General features: G+C 44.9%; 1 protein-coding gene across 1 annotated transcript in view; it reads right to left on the bottom strand.

Moving 5' to 3' along the window:
• Positions 1-8024: 8024 nt before the first annotated feature.
• Positions 8025-19898, bottom strand: part of ITK (IL2 inducible T cell kinase) — a 54676-nt gene continuing 42802 nt past the window's right edge. The window contains exons 12-17 of the mRNA XM_066342994.1: positions 18520-18691; positions 17953-18169; positions 16925-16989; positions 16715-16833; positions 14261-14418; positions 8025-10378 (exon numbers count right to left, since the gene is read on the bottom strand). Of these exons, the coding sequence (XP_066199091.1) occupies positions 10307-10378; positions 14261-14418; positions 16715-16833; positions 16925-16989; positions 17953-18169; positions 18520-18691 (803 nt within the window). The 3' untranslated portion in view covers positions 8025-10306. The remainder of the gene's footprint in view (positions 10379-14260; positions 14419-16714; positions 16834-16924; positions 16990-17952; positions 18170-18519; positions 18692-19898) is intronic.

The following is a 19898-nucleotide window of genomic DNA, read 5'->3' as shown; positions in this document are numbered from 1 at the left end:
CCCTTGTCCCCGCCCCTCCGCCCGCCGCGGCTCCTCCTCCGCCCCCGGTGCCAGGCCCCATCGCCCGCTCGGGTGTCACACAAAGAGCAGGAAATGGCTGCGGTGAGGGGCTCCGGGTGCGCCCCTCTACGCGGCCGGCACATCCCGGACCTGCACCTCGGGCTCCAGCCCCAGGACAGCCAGCCGCCCCGCTCTGCGGTTGGAGAAGAGAGGGAGGACCTGTCCCAGGCCCCTCATTCCTAGAACCACACCTGCAGCAGTGCAAGAACAGAAGCTTTGGGCTCCATTCGGATCACACTTGTATTTCCAAGTGCTTGTTTATATGCCTAATATTTATTGAGCACCTATTTTGTTCCAAGCACCGTTCCAGGAGCTGGATATGCACTCGTGTGCAAAAGATGGGGTCTCTGCCCTTTTGGAGCTGATCATCTGCCAGGAGAAACAGGGCATCCATTAATTAATCTAGCACATGTCCAGCTATAGCTGGGAGACTTCTGTGAAGGAAGGGAACAGGGTGAAGGGATAGAAAAATCACTTGGGGATTGGGAAAAGGGGCCTTTTGAGTTTGGTCCCTAATGCCACGCCCCTGTCAAGAGAAACTTCTGGCATTTCTTTCTAGTTTCTTAAAGCAGAATCCCTGAAGCTGACATCTGTTATGAAGAACCTGCCTCAACTTCATTCAGGAAGAATTGCTTAATGGACAAAAAGGAAAAGCTATGGTGACATGAAGTAATTCCTGCCAAAACCCAGGAAGGAACTGTGAGGACAGGCACCTTTCCCTTCAAGGCTTAATCTGTCATTGGTTAAGGCATGGTTCTCACTGACATGCGTGCAGCCTGGGGGCCTGTCAGACCAGGCTGAAGGCAGAACACACCAAATCACAACCTTGAAGTAAGTCACTTCACCACTCTGTTCCTGAGATGACCCCATAGCTATAAGGAGCCATACCTGCTCACAAGCTTAATAATTGTGAAGCATTTTATATTTTAAAAATTTGATTTAGAGAGAGAGAGAGAGAGAGATTAATCTGTTCCTGTATGTGCCTTGACCGGGGATCAAACTCACAACTTTTGCTGATCAGGTCAACATTCCAACCAACTGAGCCACCTAGCCAGGACTTTTGAGACAATTTAAGGTGTATCCAGATTTAAAGGATAAAGTCTTGTTATAAGGACACCATTCAGAAATGTTTGCCTAGGGCCCACAAACGTATACATAATCACTCAGCTCTTCCTAGCAGGGGCTATTTATAAAGGGAGCATATTACTCAAGTCTCAGCAAGGGCTGTGGCAGTCTGTGTCCTTCCTGATCTCACACATTTCCCAAGCACTCAGAAATCATGATCCTCTGTGGTTTGATGTTACATCACTCTAATTTAAATTGCTATTTTTAGAAGGGATGGTATATATATATATACACACACACACACACACACACACACACACACACACACATATACACACACACACGCGCACACACATTTCTGTCTCTAATGCCATGTGAGAAAACTGTGGAGGTGTTTGTGAAGGATAGCTTTAAAAACGGAACTGACGTTTCTTTCTTTAAAAAAATTTTTTTCCCTTTCCCCTGTGATCCTTGGGATTTTGAGTGTCAGTGATTACAAATATAGAACAATGGAAGAATGGGTTTTCATCCTAAAGGGAATGTTGCTGTGGATGGTGTAGATTTCTGGAAGATATATTTCTCCCTGTGGTTCCTTCGCTGCTTTTTCACCTTTTAGGAACAAGCTGCTTAAAAATAGAAGAGACAGTAACATATATATTTGGTTAGCCATCAGACAGAAATGATTTTCTGACCTCTGAATTCTATTCATTTATAAGCAAACAGGTCTTGTAACTATCGTGTTAGGAATTCGGAGGCTTGCCTTTGGTCCTAGTTTTGCAATTGAGTATTCTTAGACAAGTCTCTCCACCTCCCTGAGTGAAGTAGGTTGGATATACTCTAAAGTCTCTGTGAACGTGGAAAATCACTTGACTTAAAACAAAGGACACACCTTGGCCATACTTCCCTAGCTCCCCACGTGCACAGGATGGAGCTGAACTACTTTCCGTGGCCTACTAGGGTCTTCAGATCCTGGCGTGTACCTCTCTGGTGAACAAGCTTGCTATGCTTCAGCTGAAAGGAATCTTTTAGTTCCCCAACTTGCTGTGTTCCCTCTTGTGACCTTTGCACAAGCTGGGCTTTTTTTTGCTTAGACTGATCCATCCTCCTTTTCCTCTCCCCTTTTACCCTTTCCCCCAGTTTGCTGCCCTGCTGGTTTCCACTTAGATGTCACTTCCTCCAGGATCCCTCTATGTCTGGGGTAGGTTCAGGTTAGCTGTCTGTAGCTCCCTGGGCTTCCCCTACCATCTCTTGTGATGCTGAATTGTAATTGTTGACCCTCTTGCCTGCATCCCACCGGGAGAACAGAAGACCTAAGAGAAGGGATGTGGCCATCTTGCTCCCATGGCATCCTCAGAGACTAGTACATAACAGGAATTTGGTAAAAGTGCGTTGAATGAAGAATCAAAAGTGAAATCTTACTTTACATGTTTCCAGTGAAGTTTGTAGCCGTCTGTCCACTGCCTTCAGATCTCCTTCATGTCCAGCCCCCCAGTGCCATCGGCAATGAGAGGATTGCAGCTATCAGGTGAGAATTGCTTCGCCACTTGCAAAGATGTGTCCCACGCATCATGTTTCCATGTGTGACAACATTACCTTATTTTTAGAAAAACCTCAAGTACCTTAGGACATGTAGGTCTCCATTTAAAATCTACTGGCAGACCCTGCTTCATAGAAACCGATAATGGAGTATTTGTAATGGGCATAAGAATTGGTTCCAAAATACAGATATTAATAATAATGGCTAACATTTATCAAGTGCATTGCCTTATTTAATATTCACAATTATCCTATGCAGAAAATATAATTATTAGCCCCAGTTTTTATAATTGAAGAAACTAAGGCAGGTAAATAACTTGCCCAGGTAGTGAAACTAAAACTCATGCCTCTAATCAGAATTTTCAACAGCTTCATTTCTCCCTACCCAACTAAATCCATGTATTTATTAATATGCCGTCTTATTGCAAAAACATATTTAATGCAAATTACAGAAATGTACTATTTTTTTCTTTTTTATTATTAATTTTAATGCAGTGACATTGCTAAATCAGGGTACATATGTTCAGAGAAAACATCTCCAGATTATTTTGACACTTGATTATGTTGCATACCCCTCACCCATAGTCAAATTGTCTTCCATCACCTTCTATCTGGTTTTCTTTGTGCCCCTCCCCTCCCTCACCACCTCTCTCTCCTTCCTCGCCCCCCCTCCCCATTACCATCACATTCTTGTCCATGTCTCTTGAGTCTCATTTTTATGTCCCATCTATGTACAGAATCATATAGTTCTTAGTTTTTTTGATTTACTTATTTCACTCTATATAATGTTTTCAAGGTCCATCCATGTTATTGTAAATGATCCGATTCATAGTTTCTTATGGCTGAGTAGTATTCCATAGTATATATGTACCAAAGCTTTTTAATCCACTCGTCCTCTGATGGACACTTGGGCTGTTTCCAGATCTTCGCTATTGTGAACAATGCTGCCACAAACATGGAGGTGCATTTCTCCTTTTCAAGCCATTCTATGGTGTTCTTAGGGTATATTCCTAAAAGTGGGATAGCTGGGTCAAAAGGCAGTTCGATTTTTAATTTTTTGAGGAATCTCCATACTGTTTTCCACAGAGGCTGCACCAGTCTGCATTCCCACCAGCAGTGCAGGAGGGTTCCCTTTTCTCCACATCCTCGCCAGAACGTATTCTGTGTTGTTTTGTTAATGAGCGCCATTCTGACTGGTGTGAGGTGATATCTCACTGTGGTTTTAATTTGCATTTCTCTAATGATTAGTAATGTTGAGCATTTTTTCATGTGCCTATTGGCCATCTGTAGGAGAGACACACTATTTTAAAATGTTTTTAATAAGTAATAAATTTTAAAAAGAGAAGGAAAGGGGTTTGAGATGGAAAGAAAATGTGAATAATGCAAAAAAAAAATCTCTCTATTGCTACAGAAGATTCATGCATCTGGTCCATGTAGTTAACATTCGTGCAGTTATCAGGAGAAAAGAAACGTAATAATGGTCAGTTACACAATTGACGTTGTCCATTAGGTCAAACCTGACCGCTTGTTCAAAATTGCCTCATATCACAAATGAAAGAACATGGATGAAGGAAGGGAAAGGGTTGTACACGGGCAGTTGGATCTGGGCCTTGGTCTTTCACAGGAAACTAGATTGCCATTTTCTTCATAGAATCTGAAATAATTTGTTAAAGAATATATTTACAACGAAAATTTATTGTCTATGTATTTGGGAGGCCAGCCTCTAAGCTAAGTACTGTGATGAAATAGGCTCATTTCACCCTCATAAAATCCTTAGAAGTTGCCCTATTATTTTACAGATGAAATTTTTTAAGGTATCGCTCTCACGCGTTAACTTTATTTTTAAGATTTTATTTTTCAGTTAGCTTTATTTTTAAGATTTTATTTTTCAGTTACAGTTGAACGTTCAATATTATTTTGTATCAATTTCAAGTGTATGGCATTGTGGTTAGACAATCATAAACTTTACAAAGGGATGCCCCTGGCACCATCTGTAGTTATTATTATGTTATTGACTATATTCCCTCTGCTGTGCTTTTAAGTCCCTGTGACTATTTTGTCACTGTCAATTTGTACTTCTTAATCCCTTCATCTTTTTCACCCAGCCCCCCACCTCCCTCTTCTCTGGCAACCAATCATCAGTCTGTTCTTTGCATCTGAGTCTGTTTCTTTACAGATGAAACATTGAGGGGTTTTGCTGTTGAAACATTGCAGGTCTGTCCTGGAACATTTGGAAATGCATCCCCTCCCTTCTCTGCTGTCTTCCCCTCGCTTTGCTCATCTTCCACAATTTCTAGAGAACTGGCCTCCCTTGAGGGATAGCTCTTTCACACATAACTTGATAGCAAAGGACGTTCCATCTTTATTTAAACAAATACTGTTTATAATATTTGTGGATAAGAACTGATAAGGAGGATTTGAGCATATTCCAAATGGACTTGGAATGCAAAAACACAGCTGAGATAGAAACGGGTTAGTGCCGCTGTATTCTCAAGCCAGCATAGCTGGCCCTATAATCAACCCCATTGTTAGAAGCATGGTGTTTGGCAACAGAGTTTTGTCGGTACCCCACATCTTACCCCTCCAGACCCCTGCACTCTGCCCACCCTGCTGCTTCCCCTGGAGACTGACCTCTGTGGACCACCTTGCAAGGGTTCCCTTGTCCTCTGGCTTCCAGTTGGTTCCATTAACAAGAAGCCTCAGGGGTTGATGGGGAGAAGGGAGCAGAGTGGAGTCAGCATATTTGTTCTCCTGGCTTCCTCTTTGGGATGCAGCCTGGAGCTTCCTCTGGCCCGTCCCAGGAAGAGGACCCCTGGGCCTCTTCTCTAAGGGCAGCCTTCTCCAGAGGACCCTCTGCTTCCACACTCACACGACCACTTGTCCTGCTGTCTCTTCAAGCCTACGGTGGTAACTGGTCCTTGGCTCTGGTTCTCTGGACCCACACTACTCTTAAATAGTCCTTTTGTAAATAAGCTCTACTTCAATTATCTTAAAGTGAGTGTGGCATGTTTGGTCCCTAGCTGATAAGACAGCTCATTCATCTTATGCACCTAACACAGTGCCAAGCATTAGCAGGTGAGTGGTAACTACTTATGAAATAAATGAAGGCACTCTATAACTCCTAACAGTATCTGTATGGTTCACACTGTGACTTAGGGAGAACCTCAGAGTCGTTGAAAACACACACACACACACACACACACACACACACACACTGCTGACACTGAAGTGTGGCTCTGGGGAGCAGGCTTCCATGCACCAAATTTCCAGCACTTCCCTCAAAGCCACAGCAAATAAACATATACTCTAATACAAAATACGTGCTTTCTGTGCAAATGCAGCTTCCATTCCAAGCCTGTCTTCCTCATCATCAGACAGCTTCTCGAGCCCCTCTTTCTAGGGAATGCACAGCTCCCTCTGCACAGGCGTGTGAGTGCGCGCGCGCGCACACACACACACACACACACACACACACACACCACCCGTCTTGTTGAATTGAGTGTCTTCTGTCTCTTCCTTGCTGTGGTGGACCTCAGAATGTTGGAAGATTCCAGAGAAGAGAGTAGGTCTGCAGGCTAAGTGCTCTGAGAAGCAGAACTGTCCCTCTGACCCCATAGAGAATTTTCCCATCTGGACCATTTGCCAGTGGGAGTTAGGCCCCGCACAGAGGTGAGTCCCACAAAGGGGAAGGGCGGCAGGGAAGTCCCAGGCTGCCTCGCCTTTGCCTGTTGCCGGAACCACCGAACCGGCTCCTGTAGAGGATGTGGGCGTTTGGTGAACTAAAAGGTAAAGGGGGAGCTCAACACACCCAAAACATAATAACCCAGCTTCTATTTCCCTGACATTCTAAGAGGGAAGGAACATCTGTTCATTTCTGTCCAACTGCGGCGGAAGACTGAATCAGGATTCCCACGTGTTGCCCACACAGCAGATGACAGGGAACGCATCTGAACAATAATCTGGAGCCAGGAGCAAGGCAGAAAGCCACTCCAAACTGGTGTCTCTGCCACCAGTTTCCCTCTCTCAAATGCACTCAGCATGCTGCTGCCAGAATAGACACTCTATATTTTAATATATTTAATGTATACACTCTTTATTTTAAACGCAAAGTTGGCCTTCTCTCCTTGCTCAATGACACCTTCTATCTGTAAGGAGAATTCCAATTTTTTTTGTCTTTGATAACACGGTCCTTGCCTAGATTTATAGCCTCAGCTTCAATCTGCCTACCCCTTCTGTCATTCTCACCCTTGCTCTCTCTCTCTCTCTCTCTCTCTCTCTCTCTCTCTCTCACACACACACACACACACACACACACACACACTTTATGCTCCACCAATGATAAACTGATAATTGCTTCTCAGTATATTCTGTTTCTTGTATCCTTTTACCTGGAAAGTATTTCTCTTATTTCTGCACACTTGCTTGCCTTAAGGGAAAAAACCCCCCATAATCCAACTTCAAAACTGAGTCAGACATGATTATATCCTCTATGAAACTGCTTCCCAAACTTTAATGTGCATAGGATCACCTGTGGATCTGGTCAAAATGTAGATTCTCATTTGGTGGGTCTCAGGGTGAAGCCAGAGAATTTGCATTTCTCAAAAACTAGTCCAGCCTGACCAGGCGGTGGCACAGCGGATAGAGCATCGGCCTGGGATGAGGAGGACCCAGGTTCGAGACCCCGAGATTGCCAGCTTGAGCACGGGCTCATCGGGTTTGAGCAAGGCTCACCAGCTTGAGCCCAAGGTCACTGGCTTGAGCAAGGGGTCACTCGGTCTGCTGTAGCCCCCCCCGGTCAAGGCACATATTAGAAAGCAGTCAATGAACAACTAAGGAGCCGCAACGAAGAATTGATGTTTCTCATCTCTCTCCCTTCCTGTCTGTCTGTCCCTATCTGTCCCTCTGTCTGATTCTCTCTGTCTCTGCCACAAACAAACAAACAAACAAAAAAACTAGTCCAGGCACCAAACCTTGAGTTGCAAGTGACCTTCTCCTATTAACAGTGATAGATCCCATCCGTTTTCCTGAACTCTTCTCTTCTTTGACCATGTTTCTGTTGTTGCTCTAATTGCTGTATCAGAAATAATTTTACATGTTTGTCTGCCTTTCCATATATACCTGCAGTTCCTGAATGGTAAGGACTGTGTCTTTTTCATCTTTGTCACTGCACTCAGCATAGCGTGTCTTAGGAACGTAGGAAACATTTGATATTTACCTGTTGAACAAATGTTGAATGACATACCGTTTTTAGTGGACTGTGGAACATGAAACCATATAACCATTTTACTTAAAGAAAATGTGTGGCTGTTTGACACTTGGACAAATGTGAAACTCAGGCCATACACACTGCAGTTATTAAAACATACAGCTTTATTGCTGGACCCCACCTTTTACTTGGTGTGCTTTATGAAGGGTAAAAATATTTGTGACATTTTTACTGTGAACACTAACAATGATTGTACGTGAATAAATACCCAATCTATGCATATATAAATACACAGTCTCAAAAGGTACAAAACTATGAAATGCACCCAGAACCAGAACTTTGTATAAGGGAATTCCCTGTGAACACATGGCACCATTTTCAAAATGTTAGGATAGAAAAAAAATTAAAAACAGGCCAGAAGCCCATTCTGCAGGATAGGACAGTGGGAGGTGAACTGTCTACACATGTTCCATTAAAGCCCCGATGACTCGGAGCTTGAACAAGATAACACCACGTGAGAGGGAGGTTGTTACGCATCTGAATCTCCAGCTCGTCAAAATACCGTACTGTTCAGAGAGAGGTGATTGCACCACCATCCAACAATCACTCCAAGAGTTTTATCTGAACACTGTATGAAAATTAACTCCCTTTCACAGCGGGGGAATACCCTTCCCCCCCACAAGTGACCAAGAAGTGCAGCCAACTCAAGGTTGGAATAATTAAAGAAAGCCTTTATATTTATACTTCTGCAGGAGAGTCCTTCATGCTGCTTTGAAGCTCACCTATAAATGGCTTCACGTGACGTGACTGGTGGGTTGGGTGAATCAAAGGGTTAATTAAGTCCAAACTCATTAAATCTGACAAAGGGGAGGTTACAGATGAAGAAAGAGAAGATCCTATTCCAAGCTGGAGGGCCACCGCGCCAAGCACAATGGTCTATGCAGGAGAAACATCACTGCCCGGTGGTGCTTTGTTGGTGTCTTTATTGGCTTTCCCTGCCTTTGCCCTCTGCTGTGTTTATCTTGTCTGCAATCCTTCTCACCCTCTGTAAATGACAGAGTTGAATAGGAATAAAACACTGTGCACTGGAGTCAGGCAGATGTGGGCTAGAATCCTGGGCCATATACTTCCTAGTTCTCACTTCCTGCAGGTGGTTTTGGCTTTTTAAAGCCTCAGTTTTATTATCTGTAAAATAGGAATGATAATATGATCTCATGAGATTGGTGTGAACTCGGGGTGAACTGCAGAGAAGGCTTGTAGCTCAGTATATATTCATTTTGCATATTTAGGGTGCTCAATCAACAAGAGCCATTGCTATGCCTCTTAGGAGCACCCCACTTTGTGTCTGACTCAGTTTCCATCCAGAGGGTTTGAGCAAGAATAGAGCCCTTGTTCCTCCTCCCGAATTGTGGGAGACTTAAAAGTCTCAACCTGAAAGCTGCAAAACTCTAGGGCTTAAAACAAGCTTCAAAGTCTCTCTGCAAGACCACACTCCCCAACACAATGCTGCCCTCTGTTGTTGACAGAAGGGTGCAGAGAGGGGGCTGATTCCTGGAGGTGCTGGGTGGCAGGGGACATGATGACAGAGGTCTCAGTCAGTCTGTGTTCAGAAGGAGCCATTTCCTCCTAGGGTGCCTGCGGAAGTGTTCAGTGCAGAAGGTGGGGGCGCAGCCCCCTGCCTGGCTTGGTACTGAAGGTGAGCACTGGCGTGGTAACAATCTAAGGTCTTTCTCTACCATCAGATGCCCTCTTTCTGCCCTGGCACACGATACTCAACACTTCAACCATGGAGTTGAAGTTGTTCACCCACATTCACAATGCTCTCTTCAGTGAGAACGGTGGCAGCGTGCTGCTGAGCTGCCTCTCAGCATAACCGGCCCAATGGGAGCTGCCGTTCCTCCATCCTCCACGGCAGGAAGCTGTGGCTGACGGCACCACAGCGAGGGCCTTGCTCTTTCTGAGCTTAATAGGCTCATGGTTCTCCTTGGTAAGAAGCCGTATTCCTCGTTCCTCTTGCCCTGTCCCCTGGGATTTTGTGTTGTCGGGTTGAATAAAAAGTCCCTGACCATTCACCTTAGATCCATGTTGAAAATAATAATAAAAATACACATCCAGTGTCCTACTTCGTCTCCCTCTTTCTCAAGAAGAAGTGCAAGAAATGTTGCCCGAAAGCTGGCTGACTGAGGTTTGCGCATGGCCAGGGCTGAGAGGCTAGAGAGAGGGCAGAGACGTGGCCGCTGCTCCGGCCTCGGTCCCTTTCGTTGGCTGAGCTCCTGCCTGTGGCCGAGTGCCAGCCTGTGTCAGGATGCTGCCTCGTGGCAGCTCAGGGCGGGTGCCACAGGCCAGCCGCCTCTGGGGAGTCCTGGGCTGGTGGCAGCTTTTAATGCTCTGTGGAGGGAGGACTTCTCCTCCTACTCAGAACCCGCTGCAGAGTCTCGGCTAAAGCCCCGCTTCTGCAATTTCACCCAGTTGAGTCAAGAGTCTGGAGAAAGGTGGCCGGTCTTCTGGTTTCTAGAGAGGGAAGGAGAGGTCTCCGTGAGTTCCCTGTACTTGCATGTCATCGTTAATTCCAACAACAAACTAGAATTCAATAGCAGTGCCCTCTGCTGATTTTTAAATGTGCCTTTAAAATGGTGCTGGACCAATCGAACATCCACATGAAATGAAATTATTTTAGACATAGACCCTACACCCTTCACAAAAATGAACTCAAAAGGCGACCCACAGGTTGAGAAACGCTGCTCTAAATGTAAAATGTGAAACTTATCAAAATTCTAGATGATAACAGCATAGGAGAAAATCCAGGTGAAGGACCTACAGATGAAATATACAAAGGCCTCTTAAAACTTAAAAGCAAGAAGGCCCTGGCCGGTTGGCTCTCTCTTCCCCTCCCGCAGCCAAGGCTCCATTGGAGCAAAGATGGCCCGGGCGCTGGGGATGGCTCCTTGGCCTCTGCCCCAGGCACTAGAGTGGCTCTGGTCTCGGCAGAGCGACGCCCAGGATGGGCAGAGTATCGCCCCCTGGTGGGCAGAGTGTCGCCCCTGGTGGGCGTGCCGGGTGGATCCCGGTCTAGCGCATGCAGGAGTCTGTCTGACTGTCTCTCCCCGTTTCCAGCTATAGGAAAAAAAAAAAAAAAAAAAAAGGAGCAGCAGAAGCCAGAAATCCTCTTTCATCATATGATGAAAACATGTTCATTGCTGCTATTTAAATCACGAAAAATGTTACAAACAACCTCAATGCTCAGTAGTAAGAAATGAATGACTGACTTAATTAAGCACACCCACATATTGCCATTAAGAATGTCTATTGTCGTCGGCCTAGCGTGTGGAGGACCCGGGTTCGATTCCCGGCCAGGGCATACAGGAGAAGCGCCCATTTGCTTCTCCACCCCTCCGCCGAGCTTTCCTCTCTGTCTCTCTCTTCCCCTACCGCAGCCAAGGCTCCATTGGAGCAAAGATGGCCCGGGCGCTGGGGATGGCTCTGTGGCCTCTGCCTCAGGCGCTAGAGTGGCTCTGGTCGCAACATGGCGACGCCCAGGATGGGCAGAGCATCGCCCCCTGGTGGGCAGAGCGTCGCCCCCTGGTGGGCGTGCCGGGTGGATCCCGGTCGGGCGTATGCGGGAGTCTGTCTGACTGTCTCTCCCTGTTTCCAGCTTCAGAAAAATGAAAAAAAAAAAAAAAAAAAAAAAAGAATGTCTATTGTGTTGAATGACAACAATAATTCAAATAATGGGTCCCAGAAAAAACCATTTTCACTCCCCCTTTGGAGTCTGGCTGGTGGTTCTGAGTATCGCCGACGGCCCGGACTCGCCCTGCCTCAGTGTCCTCTCTCAGCGGCTGCACAGTCTGCACACAGCTTCATTAACAGAGGCCTGAAAACAACCTGGGGGTTCAGGGTACTGGTTGGGGATTATTTTGCCAAGGCCTTTGGAGCTGTAGTGTCTCCAATGAAGTGCTAAATATTATTTATGCAAGAATGAGTTTTTTCTTTTTATAAACAATAACACCTTTCAGAAATTTTTAATTACTTTGTAACTACATTACTTACTCTGGTGATAAAAATAGTTATTAAAAGTCTACCTCTCGGCCCTGGCCGGTTGGCTCAGCGGTAGAGCGTCGGCCTGGCGTGCAGGGGACCCGGGTTCCATTACCGGCCAGGGCACATAAGAGAAGTGCCCATTTGCTTCTCCACCCCCGCCCCCTCCTTCCTCTCTGTCTTTCTCTTCCCCTCCCGCAGCCAAGGCTCCATTGGAGCAAAGATGGCCCGGGCGCTGTGGATGGCTCCTTGGCCTCTGCCCCAGGCGCTAGAGTGGCTCTGGTCTCGGCAGAGTGACGCCCCGGAGGGGAAGAGCATCGCCCCCTGGTGGGCAGAGCATCGCCCCTAGTGGGCGTGCCGGGTGGATCCCAGTCGGGCGCATGCGGGAGTCTGTCTGACTGTCTCTCTCCGTTTCCAGCTTCAGAAAAATAAAAAAAAAAAAAAAACACCTTAAAAGCAAGAAAACAAATAACCTGACTTTTAAATGGGCAAGAGATTTAAACAGGCATCTCTTAAAGAAGTCAGACAAATAGCAAATAAGTATATGAAAAGATGCTCAACATCATATCTCATTAGGGAATTCCCAATTAAAACAACATACCACTTGTTTAAGAGATACACACCACTGTTCACCTATTAGAATGGCTAAAATCCAAAACACTGACAATACCAAATGCTAATGAGGAGGTGGACCAACAGGAGCTCTCCCTGCTGGTGAGAATGCAAAATGGAGCGGCTAGTTTCTGAAAAAGCCACACATAGTGTTATAGTACCACCTAGTAATCACACTTCCAGATATCTACCCAAATGAGCTGAAACTTATGTCCATACAAAAACCTGCACACCAACGTTTAGAGCAGCTTTATTTGTGCTTGCCAAAACCGAAAGCAATCAGGATGTCCTTCAGTTGGTGCCTGGGTAAACAAACTGTGGTATAGCCACACTAATGGAATAGTATTCAGTGATAAAAAGAAATGAACTGTCAAGCCACAAAATGACATGGAAGAATCTTAAATGCATATCGTTAGGTGAAAGAATTCAATCTGGAAAAGCTACACACTCTATGATTCCAACTATTATATATGATATTCTCGAAAAGGCAAAACTTGGATAAGAAAAAGATCACTAGTTGCCATGGGTGTCGGGGGGAAGGAGGGAGGGATAAATACATAAACGTGAAGCTTGGTGGATTTTGGGGCAGCGAAACCATACTAAAATGGTAGAAATACATTCGTCAAAACTCACAGAACTGTACAACACAAAGAGTGACCCTTAATGTAAACTATGAACTTCAGTTAATAATAATGTATCAATAGTGGTTGATTAATTGCAATAAGTATACTACACTAAGGCAAAAGGTTTATTAGTAGGGGAGGAGGGTATGTGGGAACTCTGTACTATTTGCTCAATTTTTCTGTGAATCTAGGAATTCTAAACAATAAGTTTTATTAAGTTAAAAAAAAGAAAAAATGTGAAATAAACGTCAGCTATCATAATTATTATACTATATTTAACCCTTGTTAGGTGGGCTAGATTTGTTTTCCACCCTTGTTTGTTTGTTTCTGATTATAAAAATATCTATCAGCTTAGATTTTGAACTTATAAATCAAGTATTATTTAATTCTGGTAGAGAATAAATAATTCTTCTGGTAAGAAAGAAGAGGTTTAGAGAATTAATGACTCAGACAGGGCAAAGCTGAGACAAAACTCAAGTATTCTATAGTTTTTCATCTCAGTCTTGATACCCTCCAATGATCTCAGTTTGTATGAGCTCCCTATTTCAGCAACTTGCAACTTGGAATAAAATTTAAAATATACTAACTCACCAAAAAAGGATGTCTAAAACTCATGCTGATGTGGTTCAAGGCACAGTCTACCACCCAAGCACGAGCTAACTGAGACATCCGGGAGGGTGCAGAATAATTGGATTCCCTTTCTGAATTGTTGAACGAATAAAATGAACTCCTAAGTCATTTTAATCTTTTCACAGCACAAGTCAACTTCTGATCCCCAACTTATAGAACTAACTTTATGTAGGTTCAATGGTTTTGCAATGTTACACAAAAATATTTTCTTAAAAAAAACTGGAATATTGACATAGGTTTCACCTTCTCTTTCTCTCTGACAGTATGTTGAAGCCTTGTGACATTATGTAGCAAATCAAATCATATTTAAGGTCATGGCTAGATCTTTTAGGAGTGGGAAAACTCTCTAGTTGGAAGACACTCACAGTCACTTTCCTGTTTATTGTATTCGTCCCTGCTGACTCATCCTCTAAATGGGGGCCTTTCCCTAGGGGAGGGGCAGATCCTGAAGCTGTAGGTTATAATGCAGGGGGAAACCACTTCTTTTACTGACCTCTTTCCAGCAATGATTCATGATCTGGTAGATATGCGAGGAGGCCAGCCGGGGCTTGTATAACCGAAACCCAGTAGTGATATCTTCCACCACCTCTGAGTTGCTTCGGTTTTCATACGGGATTTTGCCTTCACTGAAGACTTCCCACATCAGCACACCTACAAGAAATGGGAGTGCAGCACGGCTAATAATAAAGTAGCAAACAAACGCATGTACATCAAGAACTCACAGGCTCTTTGACATTAAGGTTCAAGTCCCTACTTTTAAGAAGTACAACATCAAGCCACCTAAGGCTTATTATTTCTAGAAAATAGAGCTTTCCCAACCTTCTTAGTGGTGAAAAACAATACCAACCCTTTGTTATACTTAAGTCAAATGTTACTACTAGAACTTGCAGGGGACATAAACTCGAATATCTACACATGATGTAAATGAGTGAAGTGGGTGAGGTGTGTAATAGGGACTAGTGAGGACTGTGGAAAACTGGAGAGCAAAAGTTCTGTCTTCATGGGACAGCTGTGATTTAGCTCCAGCAAGGTAGGGCATGTGGGAATGAGGGTTTAGGATTACCACATTTTTTGATTTTTCAAGAGAAGTCATATATGGAGAGTTTTAAAATATAAATCCAATTTGATTTTTAAAAATACTGTGTAGACCAAGCAAAACACACCTTCAGGTTATCCATTTTTGACAAGCTGATTTAATCCATTTTCCTCTGGTGCCCAAGTGTAAATGTCACACCCAGCTTTTTTAGGTGCGAATACATTCACAGATATCAGAGTAGAAAGACAACTTGCAGGTCATCTAACCCAGTTGTTTTCAACGCATATTCTGGAAAACTTTGGGGAAGAATTTTTCAAAGTATGGCCTTTAAACTGTTTGAATAAGTATCCCCTCAGAAGTTTGTTCTTCCAAGTTCATTCTGTAACAAATTTGGCTGACAAAGTCATAGCGGGGTTTGTTGAATAGGGGAGTCATCCTTAAGGAACAGGTCAGAAGGACTCAAAATTAACGAACCACTTGGTTGTTGGAAATGGATATTCTAAGATGCTGGAGAAGACTTAAAAACTAGTTATTCTTGCCTGACCAGGCGGTTGCGCAGTGGATAGAGCATCAGAGTGGGATGCCGAGGACCCAGGTTCGAGACCCCGAGGTTGCCAGCTTGAGCATGAGCTCATCTGGTTTGAGCAAGGCTCACCAGCTTGGACCCAAGGTCGCTGGCTCGAGCAAGGGGTTACTCGATCTTCTGTAGCCCCACGGTCAAGGCACATATGAGAAAGCAATCAATGAACTAAAGTTTCACAATGAAAAACTAATGATTCATGCTTCTCATCTCTCTTTGTTCCTGTCTGTCTGTCCCTATCTATCTCTCTCTCTGACTCTCTCTCTGTCTCTGTAAAAATAAACAAACAAACAAACAAACAAAACCTAGTTATTCTTCTAGAGATTTTATTAGTCAGCTCCTTCTTGGTTTCTACTACTAGTCAATTCTCCTGACAAACCTTCCCTTCGTAGAGGAGGGCAATATCAGACCCCAGCCTGTTCTGTCTAAAGTGGGATCCTTCTTGTGATGCAAATCAAAGAGATGTTTGGTATATCTTTGTGCAGACTTTAGTACGCACCAACTGTGGCTCAGGGTGTTGTGACATATCCAGCAGGAATGTTTAGTACTTCCTGCCACACCACTACCCTTCATTCTGCCTCTCCTTCATGACATATTAGAAATTCTAATTCCTTATCATGGCTGCCAGCTTCATTGCCCTCCTGTTCATCCCCCCTTCTCTTTGGACACATCGAGCTTTTGTACTTGCTGGTTCCTCTGTCAGGGACACTGTTCCCCAGATATCAGAGAGGGCTTCCCAGATCGTGTAGTTAAAACACATCCTCTCTCCACGCCCCCAGTCACTCTCTATCCCATGACTTTGTTTTATTCATAGCACTTACTTAACCTTACAGACATGTTGATTAGCTTGTTTACATAATTGTTATCTGCCTCCTCCTAAAATTTAGCTCCAAGAAGTGTGTTTCCTGTCCTAACCACGGCTGTTTTGTGAGCACCAACGTTAGGCCCTCGCATACAGGAGATGCTCTGTAAATTCTTGTTGAATGAATGAGTAAACCGTTACTGGGGATTATGGTTAGTGTGGGAATAGAACATTGGACAAAACATGGCCCTGGCCCTCAAGAAACTAACTCATGGTCTGATCTCCTGACTCCTCCAGCATTGGATCCCACAGCAGCTTGCAACCAGAATCCTAAATGCCCGCTTTCATTTTTACCACCCCCCTATTTCAAAGATCTCTAAGAATAAATACAATAATGAGGGCCCCTTCATACATTTTAGAGCTGTTATTACACACAGGCTACCCAATGGGACTCCCTTACCACCCAGAGTTCAAGGGCAAGTAGACCCAGATCTATGGGGTATTGGTATGGAGCCAAGATCACACTCACCGAACGACCACACGTCTGACTTGCTGCTGTAGCGACTGAAGGAGAAGACCTCTGGGGATGCCCACTTCACCGGGAATTTGGTGCCTGTGGAGCTGGTGTATTGATCATCAAGGACAAACCTGGGAAGAGAATGGAGAGAGAATGTCCACATCTTCTGGGGACATGAGTCCCATTGCTGAGGCTGTGCTGGCACCCCATTCCCATAATTACCTTGTCATCCCAAAGTCCGACACCTTGATGACTTGGTTTTCTCCCACTAAGCAATTTCGGGCAGCCTTGGAGAGGAGACAGGCAGACAAAAGGGAAAGAGAAATTGTTGGTGGATATTCAGTAATTAAGGAGGCTCCTATAATCACGGCCCTTTGCTTTTCTGTGTGCTGTTATACAAGGGCATTGAGGAGCTTTACAAATGTTAATTAAACTTTACAAGTGCCTGATGGAAGTTCGCTAGAAAGTTGAATGTGTAAGATCCTTTATCAGAATGAGTAAGTTTGGTCTTTTATCTTCATTGCTGGATCCTAATTAGAAGAGAAATCAATGGAGTTGTCTAGCCAATGATACGCTCTAATGCAACATGAGGCGATAAAAAAATGTTAACATTGGGGTTGCTAGGGAGAGACTTCATCTTCCATTTGACTAAAATAAGAATGTTTTGAGGTTGCTAATCCTCTTAAAACTATTTCTCAAGGGGGAGAGTATCTGGCCCCCAATTAGTATCGCAGAATGTTGCATCAGACGAGCCCTTAGCAGTAAAGGACTCCTTTGAGTCTCAGAATTTAATGTGCCTACAGTCTCATGGTGGGACATGTTAAAATAAATATTCCTGAGCCCCAACACCCAGTGAGGATGTTTTTAGGATCATCCCAATGTGATTCTTGTGGATCCTGGGATAGCACTTTGAGGAAAAAAAATGCTTGTCCACTTCCCTCATTTTCCAGCAAGACACAGAGGCCACAGGAAAGTGAAGAAGAGGAGGCCATTAGTTTCATTTTGGAAAAATGTAAATGAATCTCAGAGGGTTAGAGTTAGAGGTGGGGCTGCAACAAGAACCCAGATCTAAGTCTTCATGGAACACTTCCCCCCTGGGATGCGCAACGTGGGTAGAGGAAGAAAGAAGTTGGGAGGAGGAGGGAGATGGTCTGTGACTTCTATGGATGACTGCATCCCCAGGCCGGGAGCCCTGCATCTCAGTGGCCCTTCACCCTGAACCTGCAGGCGGTGGCTGTGCGCCCTCTTACCAGGTCTCGGTGGATGACACACGCTTCTTCCAGGTAGGTCATGCCCTCACACACGTCCAGGCACATGCCCAGCAGGGTCTCTGCAGCGAAGAGCCCCCGCTGGTTGCGCAGGTAATCCGACAGGCAGCCGTGCTCCATGAACTCAAACACGAGGCAGATGGGGGCCTGCTCCAGGCATACCCCATACAGCTGGACCAGTTTGGGGTGAGAGAGTTTCCTGGAGGAAAAAGGCAAGGGGTGAGATGGTCCAAACTCAGTCTCCCAAAAATGTACCCCATAAAAAAAATGAAGGGTGGCAGAGAGTCGGCTGGTGTGTGTATGTGGATGAACGGAGGCCAGTGTGGCCAGTATGTGGTGAACCAGAGGAGAGATGGGTAGGAGATGAGATTCACCATGACAGGCCTCGTAGACCATGGTGAGAGTGTGATTTTATTCTCTGTGCCAGAGGGAGCCATCGCTGGATCTGAGCAGGGTGCTGGCACAATGTAGTATCAGTGGTGTTTAAAGAACACAGCCCAGAACATCCTCCCCAAGGCATCTTTGCGCACCCTTGTTTGGAGCACTCACATCATGACTTCGGCCTCCTCTATGAGGTCCTCTTCTGACATAGCTCCTTCCTGAATGGTTTTGATGGCTACCTTGTCCTTGTTGAGCCAGTAGCCAAGATGCACCAGTCCGAACTGCCCGCTGCCAATCTCCTGCACAAAAGTGAGCTCCGAGGGCTGGATCACCCATTTCCCTGGAGGAAACAGAGATGGTTTTCCAGGGTTGGCAAGCAGTAGCTCTGAGCCATACGGCTGCCAGGAGGTAGTACAGCCCTATGTATAGTGTTAGTTTATTGTTAATAGAACCCAAAGATGGCAAATGTGATAAGCCTTAGATTTAGAACCATCACAGATAGATAAAATTATCTTTTCCCAAACAACAACATAGAATATGCATTTAAAACCATGAGAAACACATGTGTGGGAGGATTCATAAAGAAAAAGAGACTGGCATTAATCAAGATATCAAAGAAAGGAAATGAAAGGCTTCTTGTAAAGTCCCAATCATTTTCTATACCTGTCTGAACATTGATTATTGTCATTTTTCACACAGAGCAAATTTTATTTAAGCTGATCATTCATTCATTTACCCACCAACAGCACCCACGATGCACACAGCACTCCGGTGGGCCTTAGCCGAGGTAGGGGCTAAGGAATCCAATTTAAGAGAACTGGGAAAGAGGGCCCAGCCAGTACAGTGTCTGGCACATGACAGGCTCTCAATAAATGTTCAACAGACAAATATAAAGGGTCTGGGTCTCAATTTTCACACTGACAAAGTGAATGGGTCCGTAAGATAATCTCTGAGATCCCATCCAGCATGGCGACATCTGGAGTCTACCGTTATTAGAAGAACTCTCTTTTCGCAGGATTTGAGAGGAGTTTTCCTTCCCTGACACTTGGTCTAGTACCGCAGACAGCTTGGTTTCTACCTCTGAGGCAGAGACACCACAGAAAACAGTACTGAGCACCGACCGTGCATCAGATACGGTGCCTATTAGGAATGGCAGCTCCTAGCAAGTAAAGTATGACCATCTAACCACCTGTGTCAAGATCACCGAGGGCACTTGTTTAAAATGTAGACTCCAGGAGCCCTGTATTAGGGTTTGTTTGGGTCAGTGTTGGGGAGGGGCCGGGAGTCAACATTTTTAACAAGCATCCCATGTGACTTTGATACACAGTGAGGTTTGAGAATCACCAATCTGGTAGATATCCAATGGAAATTCCACAGCCTTCTCCATCAGGATACTATTTTTTTTTTTTTTTTGTATTTTTCTGAAGCTGGAAACAGGGAGACAGACAGACTCCCGCATGCGCCCGACCGGGATCCACCCAGCACGCCCACCAGGGGGCGACGCTCTGCCCACCAGGGGGCGATGCTCTGCCCCTCCGGGGCGTCAC

This window comes from Saccopteryx leptura, chromosome 6 (assembly GCF_036850995.1).
Source record: "Saccopteryx leptura isolate mSacLep1 chromosome 6, mSacLep1_pri_phased_curated, whole genome shotgun sequence".
NCBI classification, from domain to species: domain Eukaryota; kingdom Metazoa; phylum Chordata; class Mammalia; order Chiroptera; family Emballonuridae; genus Saccopteryx; species Saccopteryx leptura.
This window is presented reverse-complemented; position numbering and strand designations above follow the sequence as displayed.